Below are 22,456 nucleotides of genomic sequence, written 5' to 3'. Positions count from 1 at the left end.
AATTTATTGATAGTGTAGTGTTAGGTTAATTTTAGGTAATTGTAGGTAGTTTATTTAATTATTTTATTGATAGGGTAGTGTTAGGTTTAATTATAACTTAGGTTAGGATTTATTTTACAGGTAAATTTGTTATTATTTTAACTAGGTAACTATTAAATAGTTCTTAACTATTTAATAGCTATTGTACCTGGTTAAAATAATTACAAAGTTGCCTGTAAAATAAATATTAATCCTAAAATAGCTATAATATAATTATAATTTATATTGTAGCTATATTAGGATTTATTTTACAGGTAAGTATTTAGCTTTAAATAGGAATAAGTTATTTAATAAGAGTTAATTTATTTCGTTAGATAAATATTATATTTAACTTAGGGGGTGTTAGTGTTAGGGTTAGACTTAGCTTTAGGGGTTAATCCATTTATTAGAATAGCGGTGAGCTCCGATCGGAAGATTAGGGGTTAATAATTGAAGTTAGGTGTCGGCGATGTTAGGGAGGGCAGATTAGGGGTTAATACTATTTATGATAGGGTTAGTGAGGCGGATTAGGGGTTAATAACTTTATTATAGTAGCGCTCAGGTCCGCTCGGCAGATTAGGGGTTAATAAGTGTAGGCAGGTGTCGGCGACGTTGTGGGGGGCAGGTTAGGGGTTAATAAATATAATATAGGGGTCGGCGGTGTTAGGGGCAGCAGATTAGGGGTACATAGGTATAATGTAGGTGGCGGCGGTTTACGGAGCGGCAGATTAGGGGTTTAAAAAAATATGCAGGGGTCAGCGATAGCGGGGGCGGCAGATTAGGGGTTAATAAGTGTAAGGCTAGGGGTGTTTAGACTCGGGGTACATGTTAGAGTGTTAGGTGCAGACGTAGGAAGTGTTTCCCCATAGCAAACAATGGGGCTGCGTTAGGAGCTGAACGCTGCTTTTTTGCAGGTGTTAGGTTTTTTTTCAGCTCAAACAGCCCCATTGTTTCCTATGGGGGAATCGTGCACGAGCACGTTTTTGAGGCCGGCCGCGTCCGTAAGCAACTCTGGTATCGAGAGTTGCTTTTGCGGTAAAAATGCTCTACGCTCCTTTTTTGGAGCCTAACGCAGCATTTGTTTGAACTCTCGATACCAGAGTTAATTTTATGGTGCGGCCAGAAAAAAGCCCGCGGAGCGTTAACAGCCCTTTTACCGCCGAACTCCAAATCTAGGCCATAGTGTGTTCCATTACATTCAAGGGCACATAATCTGTCAGCAGAGGGAGATATAAATAACATGATATATTTGGTAGGGTTGAAATGTCTCACCAAACAAGTTCAAGGCACACTTATACCTGTGAGGTGAGGTTGAAATGTCCTTTAAGGTCTAGCCTAGCCCAGTTTTCTGGGCATTGCTGGTATATGTAGATGTCTCCAGGCAATGTAAAATACTAGAGCAGTGCACCCGAGATCTGGCTGTACCCCCAGGCACCATAGCCCTGCGTAAGGGAGTATTATAGTCCTGGGAAGGTTCTTAAGTTGTCTTGGAGCTCTAAGTGTGTAATAAAACTCCTCCATGGTCTACTATATAAAACTACAAATAGTTGAGTGCCAAACAACAGCTTCAATTGCTTTACCCGGATCATCGGGGGTTAGGTAGAGGCCGGTCCTAAGCAAGGGTGCTGCTGCTGCGCACATCTCCATTCCATTACTTCAAAGCTGAGGAAATCCTCAATATTTATTTCAAAGAGATCAGTGCTTATACTGAAAGTAAAGTATGTAAAAATAAATCTTAGATGGCTTATGTCTCAAGTTATATGCTGCAGAAATATCAATTTGATGTCTCAGACGCCATCTTGGTCACCGCCGTAAGCTTTCCCCATGACCATTTATTTTTCAGTTTCAATGTTAAAGACACATTAAACATAGATGGGGAGCAAATCATGTAATTCATTGCTGATCAATAGTTAACTATATAAGATTATATTTTAAAATATCTTTTACTGCAGCCTCCATGCCAGGTTCTTTTCCAACTACTTCTATCTCCCATTTTACAACTTTATCTGATAACAATCATTTAATATTTTAAAACTGTCCTCGTAAACCCAGAGCACACTCCTTAAAGGGACATGAAACACAAATTGTTTGCTTTTATGATTCAGATACAACCTACAATTGTAAACAACTTTCTAATTTGCTTCTTTATCAATTTTGCTTTGTACTCTTTGTATCCTTTGTTGAAGGAGCAGCAATGCACTATTGGGAGCTTGCTAAACACATCACGTAAGCCAATGACAAGAGGCATATATGTGCAGCCACAAATCAGCAGCTAGCTCACAGTAGTACATTGCTGCTTCTTAGCCTATTTAGGTATTCTTTTCAACAAAGGATGGAAAGAGAATGCAGCAAATTAGATAATAGACATAAATTGGAAAGTACATGCTCTATCTGAATCATGAAATAAAAAATTTAGGTTTCATATCACTTTAAAAATCATCTTGCATGTTGTTTATCTTCCTTTGCTGTGGCCAGTTAGGGCCTGGTGATAAAAAGAGTCTCCTGCTTGGAGAGAATTTGTAGTGCAGACTTCACAGGGGCTGAACTCACTGAATACTAAAAGTAAAAGGACGGAACCCTCCAGCGCTGCGACTCTCGAGATATATCACAAGATTCTAGACTGGCAAATTTTGCTATATTTGTCTAAGGAACGTTCCTGCATTTCTGTATGTGAAGGAGAGGCAAGCCCAGTGCAATATAGCACTGCATAATATAGCACTTTGTGTTTTGTATTTTATATTAGATTACACTTCAGATTGGGTCCTTTCAGTATTATTGCATTTAAGCTTTTCAGTTTCTATTTTCTATTTTAATACATTTAGTTTTAGATCCAGCAGTGATTTGACAAATTCTTATGTTTTGAAATATCCTGTGTTACTTTAACAAATTAGGATCATACTTTCTGTATTTCTGTGTGTCTTTTACAAATTACATCACACTTTATATTTTCTCTATCGTAAAATAAAACAGAGCTTCATAAAGTTGGAGCGACAGGACAGTTCCCTGGGAGTTACAAGGGTATATCTCACAATTCTTGTGAAATGCTGTATCCTTTTACACAAGCTGTCTTATTGAATTATCTCACCAGCTATGCAAAGGTGAAGTTTGCTCAAAATTCACAATATACCTATTAAACTGAAAAGTATTATATACTAAATTAATGGCAAAAACAAGTTAAATTGAAGCTTAATTTGTATTTTCTGCAGACTGAGACTTTATATCAGCCCCATGTGTTCTCATCTTTACTTCTATCTCCCCTGTAAAATTCTTTTTCCCAGAGAGCTTCATTACTTTCTATGGAAGGCATCTCTCATCTTCCAGGATCCATTTTTTCCTTATAGAATTCAGTTAGTTCACCCCCTGTGAATTCTGCACTATAATTTCTCTCCAATCTGGAGAATCTTTGCTTATCGGAGCCATATAAATAAATTAATCTCTCTGGAAAACTGAAGCTGTCGGTTTTTCAGTTTTATTTTAAATAGAAAAATAATGAATACAATATAATTTTAAAATACATAAATATACAAAATCACATGGCCATACAGTGCATACGAGTTTCTTTAAAATAAAGCTGCAATTAGAAGACCTTAGCTTAAATGACTTACTTATGTTTTTGAAAAATTGTTGTTCCTCCAATGGTTTGTTCTGGTGCCTTCCAGATGCAGACTTGTGGCCTGATGATCAAACACTTGCCAGAATGGAAAGAAATCTTGCAAAATCTTTGGTTGCCTTTTTATGAGCATTATATTGCAAAGTATTTATGTATTTCTCTCTTACAAACACAGAGCCCTGCATAGCTAAACAGTCAGATAAACAGCTCTCAATCTAAAATGAGCTTTTTTTTAAATAATAATAATAAAAAAAGGATGTATTATATAATTTTGCCAGAGCAGAGAGCTTTAGATGATCTGCCCCTTAGTTCAGTATCTACTCTAGATTGGCTGCCAGCAACATTACCTTTTTTTAAATTTATTTTTTATTTTATTTTTTTATGTGTCACAATGCTAACATAAAATATTCACAATGGAAAGTATGTTGTTTAGGTGTGAAAAATAATATGCTCTTAAATACAGCTTTATTTGATACATATTCTTGTCTTTAAAACCTAATACTTTGTTTTTCTCCTACCATAACGTATTATTACGGTCAATATGTACGATATTTTTACCCTTTTCTCTAAAGGTTGATGGGACAAATCTTCAGGGTTTTACTAACCAGCAAGCAGTGGAAGTTTTGCGTCACACAGGACAATCAGTACAGTTGACCTTAATTAGACGAGGGTGTAAGCAGGAATCCAGTGTTCCCCAAACTGAAGAACCTTGTAAACTTGCTGACAATGCTGAAAATGACAAAGGTACGGTATACCATCAAATAATTATCTATGCTGGGAAGAATGTTCTCTGTATTTATATGATAAGACAAAGCTGAACTAGATTAAAATTGTATAAAAGTGTATTCACTCTAGATATAACTTTATCTCCTCAATTTGTTAGTTAATAAAAAGCAGATTTAAATGGGGAAAATGTTTTATATACACACAAACACACCTAAAAACTAAAATGTAATCATTTAAAATCAGGCATTTCCTCCCATGACCCACTCTCCTATTGTGTGTCTGCCCTCAGCTAATCGTCTGTGACCTTTCCCTCCTGATGCAGCTTCATCCACAAAATGACAGTGCGCCACAGCCCAAAAGCTCTTTAAACTCCCACATTCCAGAAATCTACTGGGAAATGCTATGAGATAGGCATACAGCTCCATAAAATGTTCATAGTGTATACATTATCTGCAAAAATAAAGTTTGCTGCTTTATTCTATGGCGGTACAGCCCACAAGCTACCTTTGTAGCATCTTGGTATGTGGCAGAATGCTGCAGTGATAATGCAGCAGACCTGTGTCGATAGATGCTAATATTATCTCTATTGTATAACTTATTTAATCAGTTTGTCAAAAACTAAACTGTTATTTAAAAGGACTTCAAAGGGTTAGTCTACTTGAAATTGTTAATTGTTTAAAAATATAGATATAACTTTTATTACCATTCCCCAGTTTTGCATAACCAATACTATTATATTATAATACTTTTTTACCTTGTATATACGCCTCTGCAGACTGTCTACTTTTCTCTTGTAAGATGTATCAAGTCCACGGATTCATCCTTTACGTGTGGGATATTCTCCTTCCCAACAGGAAGTGGCAAAGAGAGCACACAGCAGAGCTGTCCATATAGCTCCCCCTCTAGCTCCACCCCCCAGTCATTCTCTTTGCCGGCTCTAAGCAATGGAAGGGTAAAGTGAATGTGGTGTTAGAATTGTAGTTTTTATTTTCTACAAGCAAGAGTTTGTTATTTTAAATGGTACCGGTGTGTACTATTTACTCTCTAGCAGAAAGTAGATGAAGATTTCTGCAGGTTGTAACAAAAATCCACTGCTGTTCCCACACAGGACTGAGGAGTACAAGAGAACTTCAGTTGGGGGGAACGGTTTGAAGGTTAGGCTGCAATAAAGTATGTTCAGTCATTTATTTCTAGACAAGACTGTGATAATGCTAGAAAAGACTGTTAATATCCCCATGAGGGAAGGGTAAGCTGTGTTCAGAGACTAAGTATGGAATTTCAAGCTTACATAACAGGGCTAGTTTATGCTGGTTGACACTACTTCAGGGCAAACGGTTTTTATTGAAAATATCGTTTTTTGAGACACTTTGAAGGTTCCTTTGGGTTTCTTTCAGGGGTTGTTATCCACATGGCTATTACTAAAACACTTGGGAGTGTTTCTTTAGGCCTCACAAGCACCGGAGTGAGGTGGGAGGGGCCTAATTTTGCGCCTCGGATGCGCAGTTATTTTGGCTTAAAGTTCAGGCTGTTTTCACATGGCGGGTCCTGCTGCAGTTTGAGGGCCTATTAGAAGCTTTTTCCCCACAAATCTGGTTCCCAAGGGCAGGTAGGGCCACAGCAGAGCTGTGGCAAGGTGCTGAAGTTTCCTTAACCGTTTTTTTTGGCTTCTGTCGATCCGGTTTGGGCATTAAGGGTTTAATTGTTTATATTGCTAGTGGTGCAATCATACTAATGCTTTAGGTACATACTGTAAACATTTCGAAAAGTTTGCTGCATTTTTTCACTGTTTTGCAAAATTGTGTGCCTTTTTTATCTCTTAAAGGCACAGTAACGTTTTTTTCAAAGTGTGTTTTTACTTGATTAAAGTGATTTACAAGCCTGTTTGTATTACTACTAGTCTGTTAAACATGTCTGACACCAAGGAAAATCCTTGTTCATTGTATTTAGAAGCCATGGTGGAACCCCCTCTCAGAATGTGTCCCACTTGTACTGATATGTCTATACACTTTAAAGAACATATTGTTGCACTTATAAATGTGGCCCAAGATGATTCTCGACAGAAGGTAATGAGGTTAGCCCGTCAACCTCTCCCCAAGTGTCACAACCAGTTACGCCCGCTCAATCGACGCCTAGCACCTCTAGTGCGTCTAACTCTTTTACCTTGCAAGACTTGGCGGCAGTTATGAATAATACCCTCTCGGTGTTCTTATCTAAACTGCCCGTGTTACCTGCAAAGCGTGATAGCTTGGTTTTAAGAACAGATAATGAGCATTCTGACGCTTTAGTAGCCGTATCCGATATACCCTCACAGCACTCTGAAGTGGGGGCGAGGGATGTGCTGTCTGAGGGAGAAATTTTCGATTCAGGAAAGGTTTCTCCTCAGACAGATTCAGATACTTTGGCTTCTAAATTTAAACTAGAACACCTCCGCTTATTGCTCAGGGAGGTATTAGTTACTCTGGATGACTGCGACCCTATGGTGGTTCCAGAGAAATTGTGTAAAATGGACAAGTACCTAGAAGTTCCTGTTTACACTGATGTGTTTCCGGTCCCTAAGAGGATTGCGGATATTGTTACTAGGGAGTGAGATAGACCAGGTATTCCCTTCGTTCCCACTCCTGTTTTTAAGAAAATGTTCCCCATATCTAAGCCCATGCGGGACTCGTGGCAGACGGTCCCTAAGGTGGAGGGGGCTGTTTCTTCACTTGCTAAACGCACAACTATACCAATTGAAGACAGTTGTGCTTTTAAAGACCCTATGGATAAAAAATTAGAGGGTTTACTTAAGAAAATTTTTGTTCAACAAGGTTTTCTTCTCCAACCTATTGCGTGCATTGTTCCTGTAACCACTGCAGCTGCTTTCTGGTTCGAGGCGCTAGCTAAGTTAGCGGCAAAGAATTCAGGTTTTGCCATTTTAGCGCGCAGGGCGCTATGGCTAAAGTCCTTGTCGGCCGATGTGTCGTCAAAATCCAAACTATTGAACATCCCTTTCAAAGGAAAGACCCTCTTCGGGCCTGAATTGAAAGAGATTATTTCAGAAATCACTGGGGGAAAAGGCCATGCTCTCCCCCAGGACAAGTCCTTCAAGACAAAGAACAAACAAAATAATTTTCGTTCCTTTCGGACTTTCAGGAGCGGTCTCGCTCAGGGCCGCCATCAGGGGGTGACAGGGGTGACTCCTGTCAGGGGCCCAATGAGCCAGGGGGGCCCCATGAGGCAAGAACTTAAAAAAAAAAAAAAATTTTGGCAGCCACCAGTGGGTACTACAGCAGAGTGCTAATTGAGCATGGGAAATGTTATTACAAGTAGTAAAGTATTAGCATTTGAGAGGATTTCTTAGTGTGCACTAAACCACTATGCTCAGTGTGAGACAGACTTTGCACTTTGTACATTGTGTGCCAGTCAGACGGCAGATCATTTTCATTTGAAGAGGAGGTAGGACTTACTTAGCAAATGTTTTTTATTTCTTTGTGCAATTTTGGATTGTAACTTCAGTGTGGTAGTAGTTGTATGGTGGGGCTAGGGGTCCATAAAAACAATTTTTTTTAGCTGCAGTGTATTTATGATTATTTGACAATGCTGTAGAAATTCTATATTTCTTTCATGTAATTAGCAAGAGTCCATGAGCTAGTGATGTATGGGATATACATTCCTACCAGGAGGGGCAAAGTTTCCCAAACCTTAAAATGCCTATAAATACACCCCTCACCACACCCACAATTCAGTTTTACAAACTTTGCCTCCCATGGAGGTGGTGAAGTAAGTTTGTGCTAGATTCTACGTTGATATGCGCTTCGCAGCAGGCTGGAGCCCGGTTTTCCTCTCAGAGTGCAGTGAATGTCAGAGGGATGTGAAGAAGAGTATTGCCTATTTGAATTCAATGGTCTCCTTCTACGGGATCTATTTCATAGGTTCTCTGTTATCGGTCGTAGAGATTCATCTCTTACCTCCCTTTTCAGATCGACGATATACTCTTATATACCATTACCTCTACTGATTCTCGTTTCAGTACTGGTTTGGCTATCTACTATATGTAGATGAGTGTCCTGGGGTAAGTTAATTTGATTTTTTGTGACACTCTAAGCTATGGTTGGGCACTTTATATGTAAAGTTCTAAATATATGTCTATAAACTTATATTTGCCTTGATTCAGGATAATCAGTATTCCTTTTAAATTCAGACTGTCAGTTTCATTATTTGGGATAATGCATTTGAATTTATTTTTTCTTTTACCTTGAAAATTTTCAATTGACCATTTTTTCCTGCGTGCTGTTAGGCTCGCGGGGGCAGAAAATGTTTCTTTTTATTGCGTCATTTTTGGCCCTGACTTTTTTGGCGCAAAAATTTGTCATTTCCGGCGCCGTAGTTGACGCCGGAAGTTGTATTCTGTTAACGTCATTTTTTGACGCATGCGTATTCAGACATTTTTGTGCGCCAAAAAATGTGGGCGTCGGTTTCGGCGTCTGAGGATGTGGCGTTGTATTTGGCGCCAATGATGTGGGCGTCGTATTTGGCGCCAAAAAATGTGTTCATCTTTTTTGTTTCATTTTTTTCCTCACATTATTTAAACCTCACTTTTTTATTGCTTCTGGTTTCTAGAAGCTTATTATTTTGCATTTTTTCCCATTCCTTAAAAACTGTCATTTAAGGAATTTGATAATTTTGCAAGATTTCACTGTTCCTGTTTCAAAACGTGCTAAGGGATTCCGTTGACTGAGTTCAGTCCTACCAAAGCTAAGTTCATTTATTTTCAATGTTATGAATGTTTTTCTTTAGCTATGGTTTGTTATAAGTTTCATGTTAAACTTTTTTTTTTTTTTAAATTTTCCAAAGAGCTTTATTGATCTTATCATATTTACAAGTGAGAATATGTAAGTAAGAAGAGAAAAACAAAAAAGAAAATTAACAGTGTGAGGACACAATTCGTCCTCAGAACAGTATAATGTTACACATTGTAAAATGGATAGTACTCTGTTCAAGGCGATACCAAAAACACAGAAATTAGCCGTAATACATAGTGGTACCTTATAACACGGATGAAGGAGACCCAAAGGTCTCTTGGCCATGGCCAGGAGAAGAGGGGAAAGGATAGGAGTCTAGAAGTGAGAAGGGGGGGGGGAGGGAGAGGGAGGAGGGGTATATCGTTAGTCATGAGTGGGCGTTACATGGAAGCCATCTGGGTCGAGGCTGGTCTATCCCCAAATCAAATCCCATGTCCCCCCCATGAGAAGCTAACAAGAAGAGAGAACATTAGGTTTCCAGGTTGTATCATATGCGTCTTTCCAGTCAGCCCATGTAAGCTCGAAGAGGTCGGAATTACCTAAATTATAAAATATGCTTTTTTCCATAGTATATAAGTAGGCTATATAGGAGCAGACTCTTGTCCAGCTAGGTGGGGACTCTGATTTCCAATCACAAGCTATCAGATGTTTAATGGACATGAAAAGGTATATGCTTATGTAAGCATGATGCTTAGGGATAGAGTGGATACCTATGTGTAGCAGGGCAACTGCGAGAAAGCTACGTAATGAGACTCCCAACTTGGGAAGGACTCTAAAACATTTTGTCCATAAGGGGCGAATTTTGGGGCATTCCCACCAGATGTGTAGAGAATCCCCTCTCTGACCACAACCTCTCCAACAATACGGGGATGCGCTAGGAAATATTTTAGCCAACCTGGTGGGCACATAGTACCAATGAGCCACCAACTTGTAATAAGTCTCAAATAAGGTGGTGCAATGTATGGCCTTTTTGGTATGCTCAAGCGCTTGTCCCCAGTCATCTTCTGTAAGTGATTTGTCAAGCAGGGATTCCCACTTTACAAGGTGGGGAGTTAAATCCGAGTTTAGGTTAGAGTCTAACAGGGTATAGTGTCTGGAGAGGGGTCTATATAGCCTCTTTCCTTGGTTCCAAGTGGACTCCCACGGGGTCAGTGGGCGGGCTAACTGAGGTTTAAAGCCCCAAGAGGTCAAGAAGCTTTTAATTCTGTGGTGTTCAAATTTCAGGATATGGGATAAGGCCACATCAGCCCCCAACTGAGAGGCAGATTTGAATCCACTTTCCGGCGGCGGAAGCCAGAGGTCCGAGACCACATTCATTCCGATTTGAGACCATTTCAATGGATGGGCATCCTGTAAGCCTACTAAAAGGCCGGGCAATGAGGTTATGGGAGATGGGTGAGGGGCAATTTGTCTAGAGTGGCGGATTTTATACCAAAATTGCAGGCATTCCCGAATGATGGGATTTATCAAGGTTAATTCTCTGCGACAATGTGTGGGCGTCCATATCAGGTCTCGTAAGGTTAGGTTGTAGGGCAACGAGGCCTGTTCGATGGAGCGCCATTTGCAGGAAGACTGCTTGACTCCCCATTGTGAGACATGGGTGAGCATGGCTCCCTCGTAGTATCTCACTATCGAGGGAGAGCCCAGACCTCCTTTTGACCTGGGCAGTTGCAGAACTCTCTGCGCCACTCTTGGGGGTTTGCCCTGCCAAACATGTTTAGTGCATTCACTCTGGAACTGTAAAAGAATTTGCCTGGGGACTCTGATTGGCAGACAACGGAATAAGTATGTGAGACGAGGTAGGAAAGACATCTTTAAAGCTGCGATCCGTCCCATCCACGAGACTTGCGAGAGGTTCCAACTCTTACTAAGGGAGCGAAGCTCCGATAGCAAGGGGAGATAGTTGTCCCTAATAATCCGGGGAAAGTTGTTGGAAAGTTTGACGCCTAAATGCGTCACCGATGTTTCCGACCATCTGAAAGGGTATTTGGTTTTTAGAGGGGCCAAAGACAAGTTCTGGAAGCCTTGGGTGTAGATCTCTGTTTTAGGAATGTTTAGTTTGTAGTGAGAATGGGCATTAAATTCCCTGACTATTTCTAGGAGTCTAGGAAGGGTGATCACAAGATCCGAGGAGAAAAGTCGTCAGCAAATAAGGCTATATTGTGTTTGGTACCACATAAGGTTATCCCACCCATGTGTGGGTCCAATCTAATTTGTTCTGCCAACGGCTCAATGGCCAGCGCAAAGAGCAGGGGTGACAGGGGACAACCCTGTCTAGTCCCGTTGAAGATATAGAAAGGGGGAGTTTGGAAACCGAGCCCCTTTACCGATGCGGAGGGAGTGGAGTATAAGGCTTTAATTGCTCCCACAAGGGAGCTTGGGAATTGAAAGATGTCAAGTACTTTCCACAAAAACCGCCATCTCACCCGATCAAAGGCCTTTTCGGCGTCCAATGAAATGATCGCCATAGGTTTATTGAGGCTGGACGACAGGCTCATCACATTCAAAAGTCTTCTAGTGTTATCTGGTCCTTCTCTTTTGGGGATAAATCCTACTTGGTCTGGATTGATCAAATGGGGGAGAAGGTTGGCAATACGATTAGCTAAAATTTTTGAGAAGAACTTAATATCAGTGTTGATTAGTGAGATTGGTCTATAACTGGCACAAAGAGAGGGGTCCTTATTGGGTTTCAAAATAGTTATAATAGTGGCTTCAAGGAATTCACTCTTAAATTTACCTTCATTTCTAGCTAAGTTGAAGAGTCTAAGAAGCAAGGGGGAAAGTTCTTGAATGTAAGTTTTATAGAAATGTACTGGGAAGCCATCTGGTCCAGGCGATTTAAATGATTTAGAATTCTTGATGACTTGTTGCACTTCTCTGAGAGAGAATGGCAAGTTTAAGGTATCCTTTTGATCGGGTGAGAGGGACGGGAGGTTCAGGGCTTTTAAGTACTCGCGAATAGAGTCTGCTGAGGTCACAGGGGGATTCTCAGACCTTTCTATGTTATAGAGGTTAGAGTAAAACTCGGCAAAAGCCTCCCCTATCTGTGAGGGAATTTTGAGGAGGGAGCTCTCTTTGACAATGCTATGTATACGTGAGATACTAGTTCTGTTTCTGATTTTGTTGGCTAGGAGGGTGTCCGCCTTATTGCCCTTATAGAAGTACAGTTGTTTGAGTTTAGTTAGGTTATCCTGGGTTCTCCTAAGCTCTAACTGGGAGATGTGATTTTTAAGATCGATTATTTGGGCTGTTAAGGAGTTTGTAGGCTTTACTCTATTTTGGGATTCTAAATCTCTAAGTTTAATGTGAGCCTGGGACAACGAGAGACCTGCTTACCTTCGGAGCTTAGCCTGTTCAGATATCATTAAGCCTCTAATGGTTGCTTTAGCAGCTCCCCAGAGGGTGTCATCTCCGACCTGAGCCCGGTCGTTAGTGTCCAGAAAGTGTTTAATTTCTGTACGCAGTTTTTCTCTAAGGGGAATATCTTGTAAGAGATTGTGTGGCATGCGCCAGGAGGGTCTAGAGCGAGTAGTGTTTGAAGAGATGAGGTCGGCGGTGACACAGTCATGGTCAGACCAGGGGCAAATAGAAATGGCTGTGTTAGTGACTAGATCTAGTGAGTCAGCCGTAGAGAACATGTAGTCAAGTCTGGCGTATTGTCGATGTGGTTGTGAGTAGTGTGTGTAGTCTCGGTCCTTAGTGTGGATAGCCCTCCATATGTCAAAAAAACCTGATCCTGTCATGAGAGTACGGAATTTCGCAGCAAGCCGTTCTGTAGAAGGCGGCGCCCTAGCTAAGTCAGAGGACTTTCTATCTAGTTTCGGATCCCAGGTCATGTTAAAGTCGCCCGAGACAATAACCCTACCTTGTTTGTGCTGGAAAATAACATGGAGTATGTGTTTGAGGCACTTAGGCTGGTGAGTGTTGGGCAAGTAGACTGACACAAGTGTGTAGAGCACGTGGTTGATGTTACAAACTAGAATGATATATCTGGCCTGCGGATCTCTAATGGTCAAGACTGGTTCAACAGCTAACCTCTTGTGCAGAAGAATAGCTGTGCCTCTGGCTTTTTTGGTGAAGGGAGCATACTCAATATGTGTATATTCCCTGGAGGAGAGTCTTATCGGTTCGTCAATTAGCCAATGCGTCTCTTGGAGGAACACTATGTCAGGATTGTGGTGTTTCAGCGAGCGTAATAAGAGACTTCTCTTAAAGGGGGTGTTAAGTCCTCTAACGTTTTGGGTGAGAAACCTCAAAGGAGAGCAAGTCATGTCTGGGAGTGAATAAGAGTTGGGTACGGAGGGTCTGAGTACCCGGGTCTGGGAGACAGAGTGGGGGAGAAGATAAGGAGAGGGAAGGTAAGGAAAAAGAGAAGACACTTAGTAGTGCCTCTGAAGCGGTGGAAGTAGTCCACCTCGAGGGAGCCCTAGCGTGGGCTTCAGTGGGGGGGTTGAGCATACAGCTCCGGAGATAGTGCAGTGGGGCAGAAACATCAGCCCCGCTCTAATAACATAATTATCATAACATAAAGTGCTTAAACCAAAGTGATTACAAAACAGCAGAAAACATATCTTATCAGAACATATAACATATAACTTATTTAGTAAATAAACATTTTGGCGGCTCAAAAAGTCTCACAAATACTTTGCCTGACTCAAGTTGCAGGCTAGTCAAAAAGAACCATCAGATGAGACCCAGGAGCCTATATACTTTCAGACCAGGACCAATGACTCCTGAAGAAGCCTACTCAATGGGCTCAGGGTGTTCTTGGGATACTTGTGATTGTTGTATCTTAGGTCTTTTTACTCTCTGTTCTTTTGTCGACCATTCAGGAGCTGAGGCTCTCAAGGCAGATTGAGGTTGGGCCCGTGCATTCAGGGGGTCCACCAATAGACCCCATGAGGCCAGGAGAGTCATACCCTGAGAGGGTGTGGTGATGGTTATGGACTGGTTATCTTTGGTTACTATGAGCCTGGTTGGGAACCCCCATCGGTATCGGAAGTTAGCCTTGCGAAGAGCAGAGGTTACTGACTGGAAGTGGCGACGCTGTTGGAGGGTGTGTGCTGAGAGGTCAGGTAGAATTTGTACTCCCTCAAACCTACCACTTAGATTTGGTTTACGGTAGGCAGCTTGAAGAAGGCGATCTTTATATAGGTAGCTATGAAAGCACACTATGATGTCCCTCGGCTTGTCAGAACTCACTGTCCTAGGGCGCAAGGCCCTGTGTGCTCTCTCCATTGTGCTAGTGAGGCATTCAGGGGTGCCTATAAGCTCTTTGAAGAGATCCTGAAGGTAGCCCTGGATATCTGCTGGAGCCACCGACTCCGGGACTCCTCTGAATCTGATATTACTTCGCCTCGATCTGTCCTCCATGTCAGCCAGTTTAGATTCTAATTGTGAAATCTGCTCAGCCAAATTTTCGGCATAGGCCAGGATGTTGGATTGATCCACAGCCTGATCATCCTGCTTGCGCTCCAGCGCATCAACTCTGTCACCAATTTCTGAGATTTCTTTCTTGAGTTCTGCAGAGCTGCGCTGGATTTCTTGGGTGATGGACTTAGTCTGAATGGCCGAAGTTTCTTGAGCGATGATTCTGTAATGTAATGTTGGGAGGCAGTTGCTGAGTGTAGGCTGGATTGAGACTCCTCTTCTTGGGAATCCGGTTCACTCATTTCGCCACCTGGATGGGGTAGGGACTCCTTAGAAGCGTGGGCAAAATGGTCAAAGACTGTCTTCCTAGGTTTGGGGTTTGACTTTGAATGTTTCTTCATCATGTGAGGCATTTTATAGGCTAGTTATTAGATCTCCGGAAGGCAAAGTAATAAATCCCTGGGGGCTCAAGGGTAAAATACTGCTGTTTTGGAAGAAATTCAAGGGTTATGCATATCACATTAAAGCACGCATTTTACATAAGACCTATCTCATAGTTAGAGCGGGGCTGAGTCACACTTTAAAGGGAAAAGTTACATGAATACTTGCATTTGTTACTACCAGTCAGGTCCCTCACCTCGGGGAATAGGGGGATACGACCCGAAGGAAGGGGAAAGGGAATTGGAAGTGACCCACCCGGACTAGCCGGGCGGGAGCGGGGAGGTGAGGGATTGGAAATCAGCAGTTAACCCTTTTAATTCACACAGAACTGGCCGGAATATACCAGTCAATATACCACAAGTACCTTATTAGATCAACAATAGAGCTTTAGAAGTAGATTATCAGAATTACAGAAAGAGAACGGGCACAACAGTGTCAACATATAAGGTGAGAAAATGATATTAACACACAGATAGGCTTATAAGCCCAGGATACCTGGAGCAGTGACTCCTGTCAGCCAATGCACAGGGTGAGAAGCTAAGATTGCTTTCTCTATTAGCTAACAATTTGCATAAGTGCAGCAAGCAGGCAGGAGCAACTGGGGTCTAAATAGTGTGGAACCACAAGACCTGTAGAGGAAGAGATGTAAGTTATGTAAGGTCACAACACTCAAGTAAAATAAAACACTCCACTCTGAGCTAGGCCGCAGAGGAACAGAGGCTGGCGCAGCAGCACAATAAATCACATGTCTATGGCGACGACTCCTGTTAATAGAATCAGCAGTAATTAGAAACAAAGTCTGCCTCACAGTAGATAGTGCGCCTAGAGAGACTTGTAAGTGTCCTGAGACGTTGCGTTGCAAATGTAACCTTAAGTCCATGAGGGGCCCCGTAAGGCCCAGGGACAGTTCTAGCAAGTAGGTTTTGTTTTTATTGTTTGAATGTATGGTGGGGGGTGTATACAGTGTAATAATGACCCTGTAAAGGAAAGGTTAAGGGTAGCTGGTAAAATAACACTACAATCTGGGCAAATAGTACAATAGCAAAAGGCTGACGCAGCAGCTGTTAGTACAAAGGGACCACCAAATATAAAGAGAGTGGTGGCGAGAAGCGTGGGTCTTTGGTATGCCAGGAAAAAGTCACTGCAGATCAGGTGCAAGGAATAGTTTCAAACGGTAAGGGTCAATAGAAGGGGAAGTTTATTGCATATGTCAGGGCAGTGCAGCCAGTAAAGAAAACTCTGCTGGAAAGATGAAGCAATTGGAGCAACAGGGGAGTGCTGGATGTTGGAGGGCTCCTCTGTTTGTGACAGTGTTAGGTGTCTTGGGTAACACTTCCCTAGGCCCCAGAGTATGCTGGGATTACAGTTCCTATTGACAAGGTGGCCCTGAGGATATGTATAATTGGTCACAGAGTCCCTGCTGAGATGCAGCAACAGAGTTCCCAAAGTGTTGTGAAGGGCGTTAGAGTTAGGTTTATATCCCTCAAATCAGAATCAGGGGTAACAGAAGGTGACAATAATCTCAGGCAGCCCACAAAGTGTGTATAAAATGGAATAGTCTCACCCAGATTACACAGTCCGATGTCCACTCGCCAGATCTCCTTGGTGTCTCACCTCCAGATGACTATTCACGCTCGCAGGATCGTCGGCTGGATACAAACATTGCAGGTGTCCCTGCTGCTTTAAGGCCACAGACTCCAGTGATGGCCTCCTGCTTACTGGAGCAATAACGGTTCTCACTAGAAGTGCTGGAGGGAAGCTCACAAGCCCAGCTCTCCTCCCGGTCTGCAGGGTCACCAGGGGTCCCCCCCCCGACACCTCACGTCAGCTCACCTTAGGGAGCGTGATGTAGGCAGAGTTCTCAAGTATCCGGGCAGCACTCAGCCTCAGCGTGGGACACGCGGGTGTGACACGGGTTCTCCAGACAGACCCGGGTTATTGGCGGCTGCGGGTCTTAGCTCCTGGAACAGCTTGTTGGTGTGGTGCAGCTCCTCAGCTCCGGAGCGGAATACCGACCCCTCTGGGCCTACAGAAGGGCTGCTGTCTGAGACTGACTCCGGGGTAAGGCAAGATGGCGGCTGTTCGCGCCACACCGCACTGGCAAAGTGAAGTGTAGGAGCGCTTACTCGTCTGGTCCCACCGCCGGCCCAAGATGAGGGACGCCTTCAGTGGCTTGAGACCTCCTAGGTAAATCTCTGTCTGCTGCTGTTAGGTTGTAGCCGGGCCCCCTGCTGTGTCGGGTATAGATCTGAGCCGCGTCCCCGCCTAAGGTTGGAGACCGGCGATGATAGAATGTAATGTCCAGTGCTGCAACAGCTCCGGAGCTGAGCCCCGACCCTCCGGAGCTGGGTCTCAGTTATATATGCCAGATGGTAGGAAGGGTAGGTGTGAAATAAAAGTCGTTGCAAGGCCCAGGCAATGAGGCAGTAGAGCTCGGTGCAGCTCCCTCAAGAAGCTCCGGTCAGTGCAGGTAGCAATCCGGATCACAAACCCTCAGTGCAGGGGGATAATTATGCGGACAGGGAAAGAAGAAAAAAAGTCAATCTCAAGGCTTTAAATTGTGAAAATTAAGCTTTTAAGCACTTTTCCGCGAGGAGCTCTTTTCTCTTGCGACTGTTCAGCAAGGTAGCTAGCTCCGCCCCCGTTAAACTTTTATATGCAGAATCCATTAGTATTTATGCTTTATATTTTGCTATTCTTTTTACATCTTATGTACAAGAAATACTTAGAAGATTTATAAGAATATTTTTCTGATTCTATTTTAAGGGCTTTGTCTGACTTCGTGCCTTCTAATAAAGTTTTAAGGTCTTTTTCAAACTTCTTTTTTAATTATTGATATTTCAAATGACCAACAACATACTAATTTATCCTTCTCTGATGATGTTTTTTTCTCATTCAGAATTTTCTTCATCAGATATTGACACTAACAAATCTACTTTTTTATTTTTTTATTAAAGTACATTTGTTCTTTGTTGAAAAGGTGTTGATTATTTTGGATATTAAGGTAACTAGTTCTTTTTCAAGACTAGCTAACATTTTATTTCTGCTTATTTATTCTTCTGTGTTTTCAGAGGTTTTTTTCCGGTTCCTCATACTAGGGAATGGAATAGGCTGAGAATTTTCTTTTATTCCTTCTTCAAAGGTTTTAAACTATATTTTTTGCCGGCAGTTAAATTCAATTTGGAGGGTTCTCCAATTTATTGGGGCTATCTCTACTCCTACTAATTATGCTATTGTTTCTATAGCAAAATAGTATTTATTTTCCTTTAGATGGTTGTATCTTATTTATGGAAAATGATTTAGTTTCAGGTACTTTTCTTGGACCTGTGATTTATTTGGATGATGTTGCAATTGCTTCATTTTTTCTGTTTACTTTAAGATCAAGTATCAGATTATGATTTATTTTAGCATTGTTAAAGGGACAAAATTTACTAGACTAGGGGCTGTTGCATTTGTCTTGTTGTTTTGCATTTATTGATTATGCAAGTCCAGTGTATTAACTGGTCCTTTAACTGGACTATCATGCTAATAATTTCATTTGTATCTTCATTTTTATTGAATATTCTTTGCAAATGAGGTTTTTATCTATGTCTTTAGCTGTTTTAGCTAGAAGAATTCTTTGATTTCTAAAAATCCATATTTCTTTTGTTCTAAGATAATCAATTATTTGTTTTATAATTGGATTCAATTCTTAACTGTTACTCTGGGCTTCAAGATTGAGTTCTAAGACTAAAACTTTAAGCTTATATTAATTTGGTTGTTCTTATTACGGAACAAATTCCTGAATTCTTTCCCAAGTAACATGTTTTTAATTGGAAATTTTTCAGTTCAAAATCAGCTCCCTAAAATTGCGATGTTCGTGCCGTATTCCAGCTTGGCTGGTAAGAGGCAGGTTAAGACTTTTTTGAAACTTATTTGGTTCTATTCGGTCCAAATTTCTTTGATTTTGGGTACAGAATAAGTTCAGAATAAACCGTCTTTGAGAAGTCTTTTTTCTCTATTATTTTCCAGCTATTCCAGTAAGGCTAACACTTTCTTTAAGTGTGTTTCGGTCCTATATATTTTGGGTACTGTTGAAGCATGGCTGATCACCTGTGGGGTTCAAGCGCTGCTTAGACCTGGAATCTTCTGGGGTATTTCTTCCAGTTCCATTTTTAGGAACTGAGTTTTGGAGTTTTATTCAAACTATTTTGCCTTTTTGTGGTCATTGATAGCATTATTTGTTTTCATTAGATACAATAAATGCATATTTTCATTTTTCTGTTTTCATTCAGATTATTTTCTGAGGATGCGGAATCTCATATGATTCACTTTGTTCTTCCAGGACATAGTTAGAGGATCTTTTTTCAAAAGCTCTTGATTCCTCATACAAGGGTCACCTTTTTTTAAGTTTCCAGATAGTTTGTGTCTCTGTCTTTGTCTCTATCAGACAAGGAACAATTTTATTGGGTTCCGTCTGTCGGTACCTTTAGTCTCTATTATTTCCTTCAGTTGCTATATATGCATAGAAGTTTTAGGTCTTATGGCCACAGCATTGGATTCAATTCCCTTTGCTCATTTTCAATAGAAAGAACCTTTCCAGTCTTTTTATGCTGAATTATGGTGCAGGGATTCTAGGATTTCACATTTTAAATCTTCGAATCCTAATATTTATCTCTCTTGATTTGGTGGTTAAGATCACCATCATTTAGTTCTGCAGGTCTCTTCGTTTCTTTCAACCTAGACCATGATCTCTACAGATGTGAGTCTTTTTGGTTGGGAGGCTGTCTGAGGATCTCTGTCAGCACAAGGGGTTTGGAAATCTCAGGAGGCTAGAATACCATTTGATATTTTAGAACTCCGTGCATTCTCAGAGTTTTTCAGTTAGTTTCTTTTTGGAGAAGGGACGTTTATTGTTTTTCAGACAATATCACAACTATGGTGTATGTCAATCATCAGGGTAGGACTATCAGTCCTTAGGCTGTGACAGGAGTATCTCGGATATTAGCTTTGGCTAAATCCAGCTCCTATCTAAATTCTGTGTTTTTTTCCCCCAGGTATAGATATTTGGGAAGCGGATTATCTCTGTTAATCAAGCTTTACATCCGGGAGAATGGTCTCTCATACCCAGATATGTTTTTCAATTTTTCAGATGTGAGCATTTCTAGAAATAGATCTGTTGGCATCTCATCTGAATAAAGAACTTCCCAGGGGCCTATTCAGGTCCGGGGATCCTCAGGCGGAAGTAGTGTATGCATTGACATTTCTTTGGAATTATCTTTTTGCCTATTTCTATTCGCCTCTAGTTCTTCTTCCAAAGTGATTTCCAAAATTCTTATGTAGTATTTGTTTGTTCTGCTGGTGGCTCCAGCATGGCCTCTCAGGTTTTGGTATGCGGATCTCATTCGGATGGCCAGTTGCCAACCTTGGACACTTCAGTTTAAACTAGACCTTCTTTCTCAAGGCCCATTTTTTTCCATCAGGATCTCAAATCATTAAATTTGAAGGGATGGAGATTGAACGCGTGATTTTTAGTCATAGAGGTTTCTCTGACTCATTGATTAATACTATGTTTCAGGCTCGTAAATCTGTCTCTAGAAAGATTTATTATTGAGTCTGGAAGACCTACTTTTCTTGGCATTCTTTTAAAATTCATAGAATTTTATTATTTTTTCAGGTTGGTTTCGATAAGGTTTTGTCTTCAGTTCTTTGATAGGACAAATCTCTACTCTTTCTGTTCTTTTTTCACAGAAAGATTGCTAATCATCCTGATATTCATTGTTTTGTACAGGCTTTGGTCCGTATCAAGCCTGTCGTTAATTCAATCTCTCCTCTTTGGAGTCTCAATTTGGTGTTGAGGGCTTTATAGGCTCCTCTGTTTGAAACTATGCATTCTCTGAACATTAAATTTCTTTCTTGGAAAAGTATTGTTCCTTTTGGTTATTTCTTCTGCTAGAAGAGTTTTTGAGTTATCTGCTCTTTTTTTGTGAATATCCTTTTCTGATTTTTCATCAGAATAAGGCAGTGTTACTTCCTAATATTCATCATTTTGTTCAGGTTTTTGATTCGTATCAAACCTGTCATTAAGCCAATTTCTCCTCATTGGAGTCTTAATTTGGTTCTGAAGGCTTTTCAGGGTCTTCTATTTGAGCATATGCTTGCTCTGGACATTAATTACTTTCATGGAAAGTATTGTTCTTTTTGGACATCTCTTCAGCTAGAACAGTTTTTGAATTATCTGTTCTTTCTTGTGAGTCTCCTTTTTCTGATTTTTTTCATCAGGATAAGATGAGATTTTTGCTGTCCTCATTTCAATTCTTACCTAAAGTTTTAAATTCTAACAAACATTAGGGAGGAATTATTGTTTTCCTAAGACTTCTTTGGTGAGATTCTTACTTTCTTTGGATATGGTAAGAGTTTTTGAAATTCTATGTTGAAGCTATTCAGATTTCAGATAGACTTCTAGTCTATTTTTTTTATCTTTTCTGGTTTTAGGAAGGTCAAAAGGCTTCTGCCATTTATTTGGCATCTTGCTTAAACTTTTTGATTCATCATGCTTTTTTGGAGTCGGGTGGATTCCCGCCTCAGAGGTTTACGGCTCATTCTACTAGGTAAGTTTCTACTTCCTGGGCTTTTTAAGAATGAAGCTTCTGTTGATCAGATTTGCAAAGTAATGACTTGGTCTTCTTTGCATACTTTTACTATGTTCTACCATTTTGATGTTTTCTCTTCTTTAGAAACAGTTTTGGTAGAATGGTACTTCAAGCAGCTGTTTCAGTTTGATTCTTCTGCTTATAATTTCAGTTTTTTTCATTATAAAAATTGAAACTTTTTTGATTTGGGTAGTGGATTAATTTTTCAGCGGAATTGGCTGTCTTTATTTTATCCCTCCCTCTCTAGTGACTCTTGTGTGGAAGTTCCACATCTTGGGTATTTGCTATCCCATACGTCACTAGCTCATGGACTCTTGCTAATTACATGAAAGAAAACATAATTTATGTAAGAACTTACCTGATAAATTCATTTCTTTCATATTAGCAAGAGTCCATGAGGCCCACCCTTTTTTGTGGTGGTTATGATTTTTTTTGTATAAAGCACAATTATTCCAATTCCTTATTTTTTATGCTTTCGCTCTTTTCTTATCACCCCACTTCTTGGCTATTCGTTAAACTGAATTGTGGGTGTGGTGAGGGGTGTATTTATTGGCATTTTAAGGTTTGGGAAACTTTGCCCCTCCTGGTAGGAATGTATATCCCATACGTCACTAGCTCATGGACTCTTGCTAATATGAAAGAAATGAATTTATAAGGTAAGTTCTTACCTAAATTATGTTTTAAAACCATGCAGAAATGTTTCCTCCTCAATACACAAATGGTAGATGCCCTTTTGGCAGATATGCATTATATATATATATATATATATATATATATATATATATATATATATATATATATATATATATATAACATTCCAGTTTACTGCCCCTTTATGCAAGGACTTTCCAGATGCAAGGAGGCATTTTATCTAAGAT

At 40.7% G+C, this 22,456-nt stretch overlaps 1 protein-coding gene across 1 annotated transcript in view; it reads left to right on the top strand.

The window, feature by feature from the left end:
- Positions 1-22,456, top strand: part of MPDZ (multiple PDZ domain crumbs cell polarity complex component) — a 754,223-nt gene that overhangs the window by 273,254 nt on the left and 458,513 nt on the right. Inside the window, exon 11 of the mRNA XM_053699987.1 lies at positions 4,201-4,372. Coding sequence (XP_053555962.1) covers positions 4,201-4,372 — 172 coding nt within the window. The remainder of the gene's footprint in view (positions 1-4,200; positions 4,373-22,456) is intronic.

Source organism: Bombina bombina, chromosome 2, assembly GCF_027579735.1.
Source record: "Bombina bombina isolate aBomBom1 chromosome 2, aBomBom1.pri, whole genome shotgun sequence".
Lineage (NCBI taxonomy): Eukaryota > Metazoa > Chordata > Amphibia > Anura > Bombinatoridae > Bombina > Bombina bombina.
The sequence above is the reverse complement of the archived record's forward strand: the minus strand, read 5'-3'. Positions and strand labels throughout refer to the sequence as shown.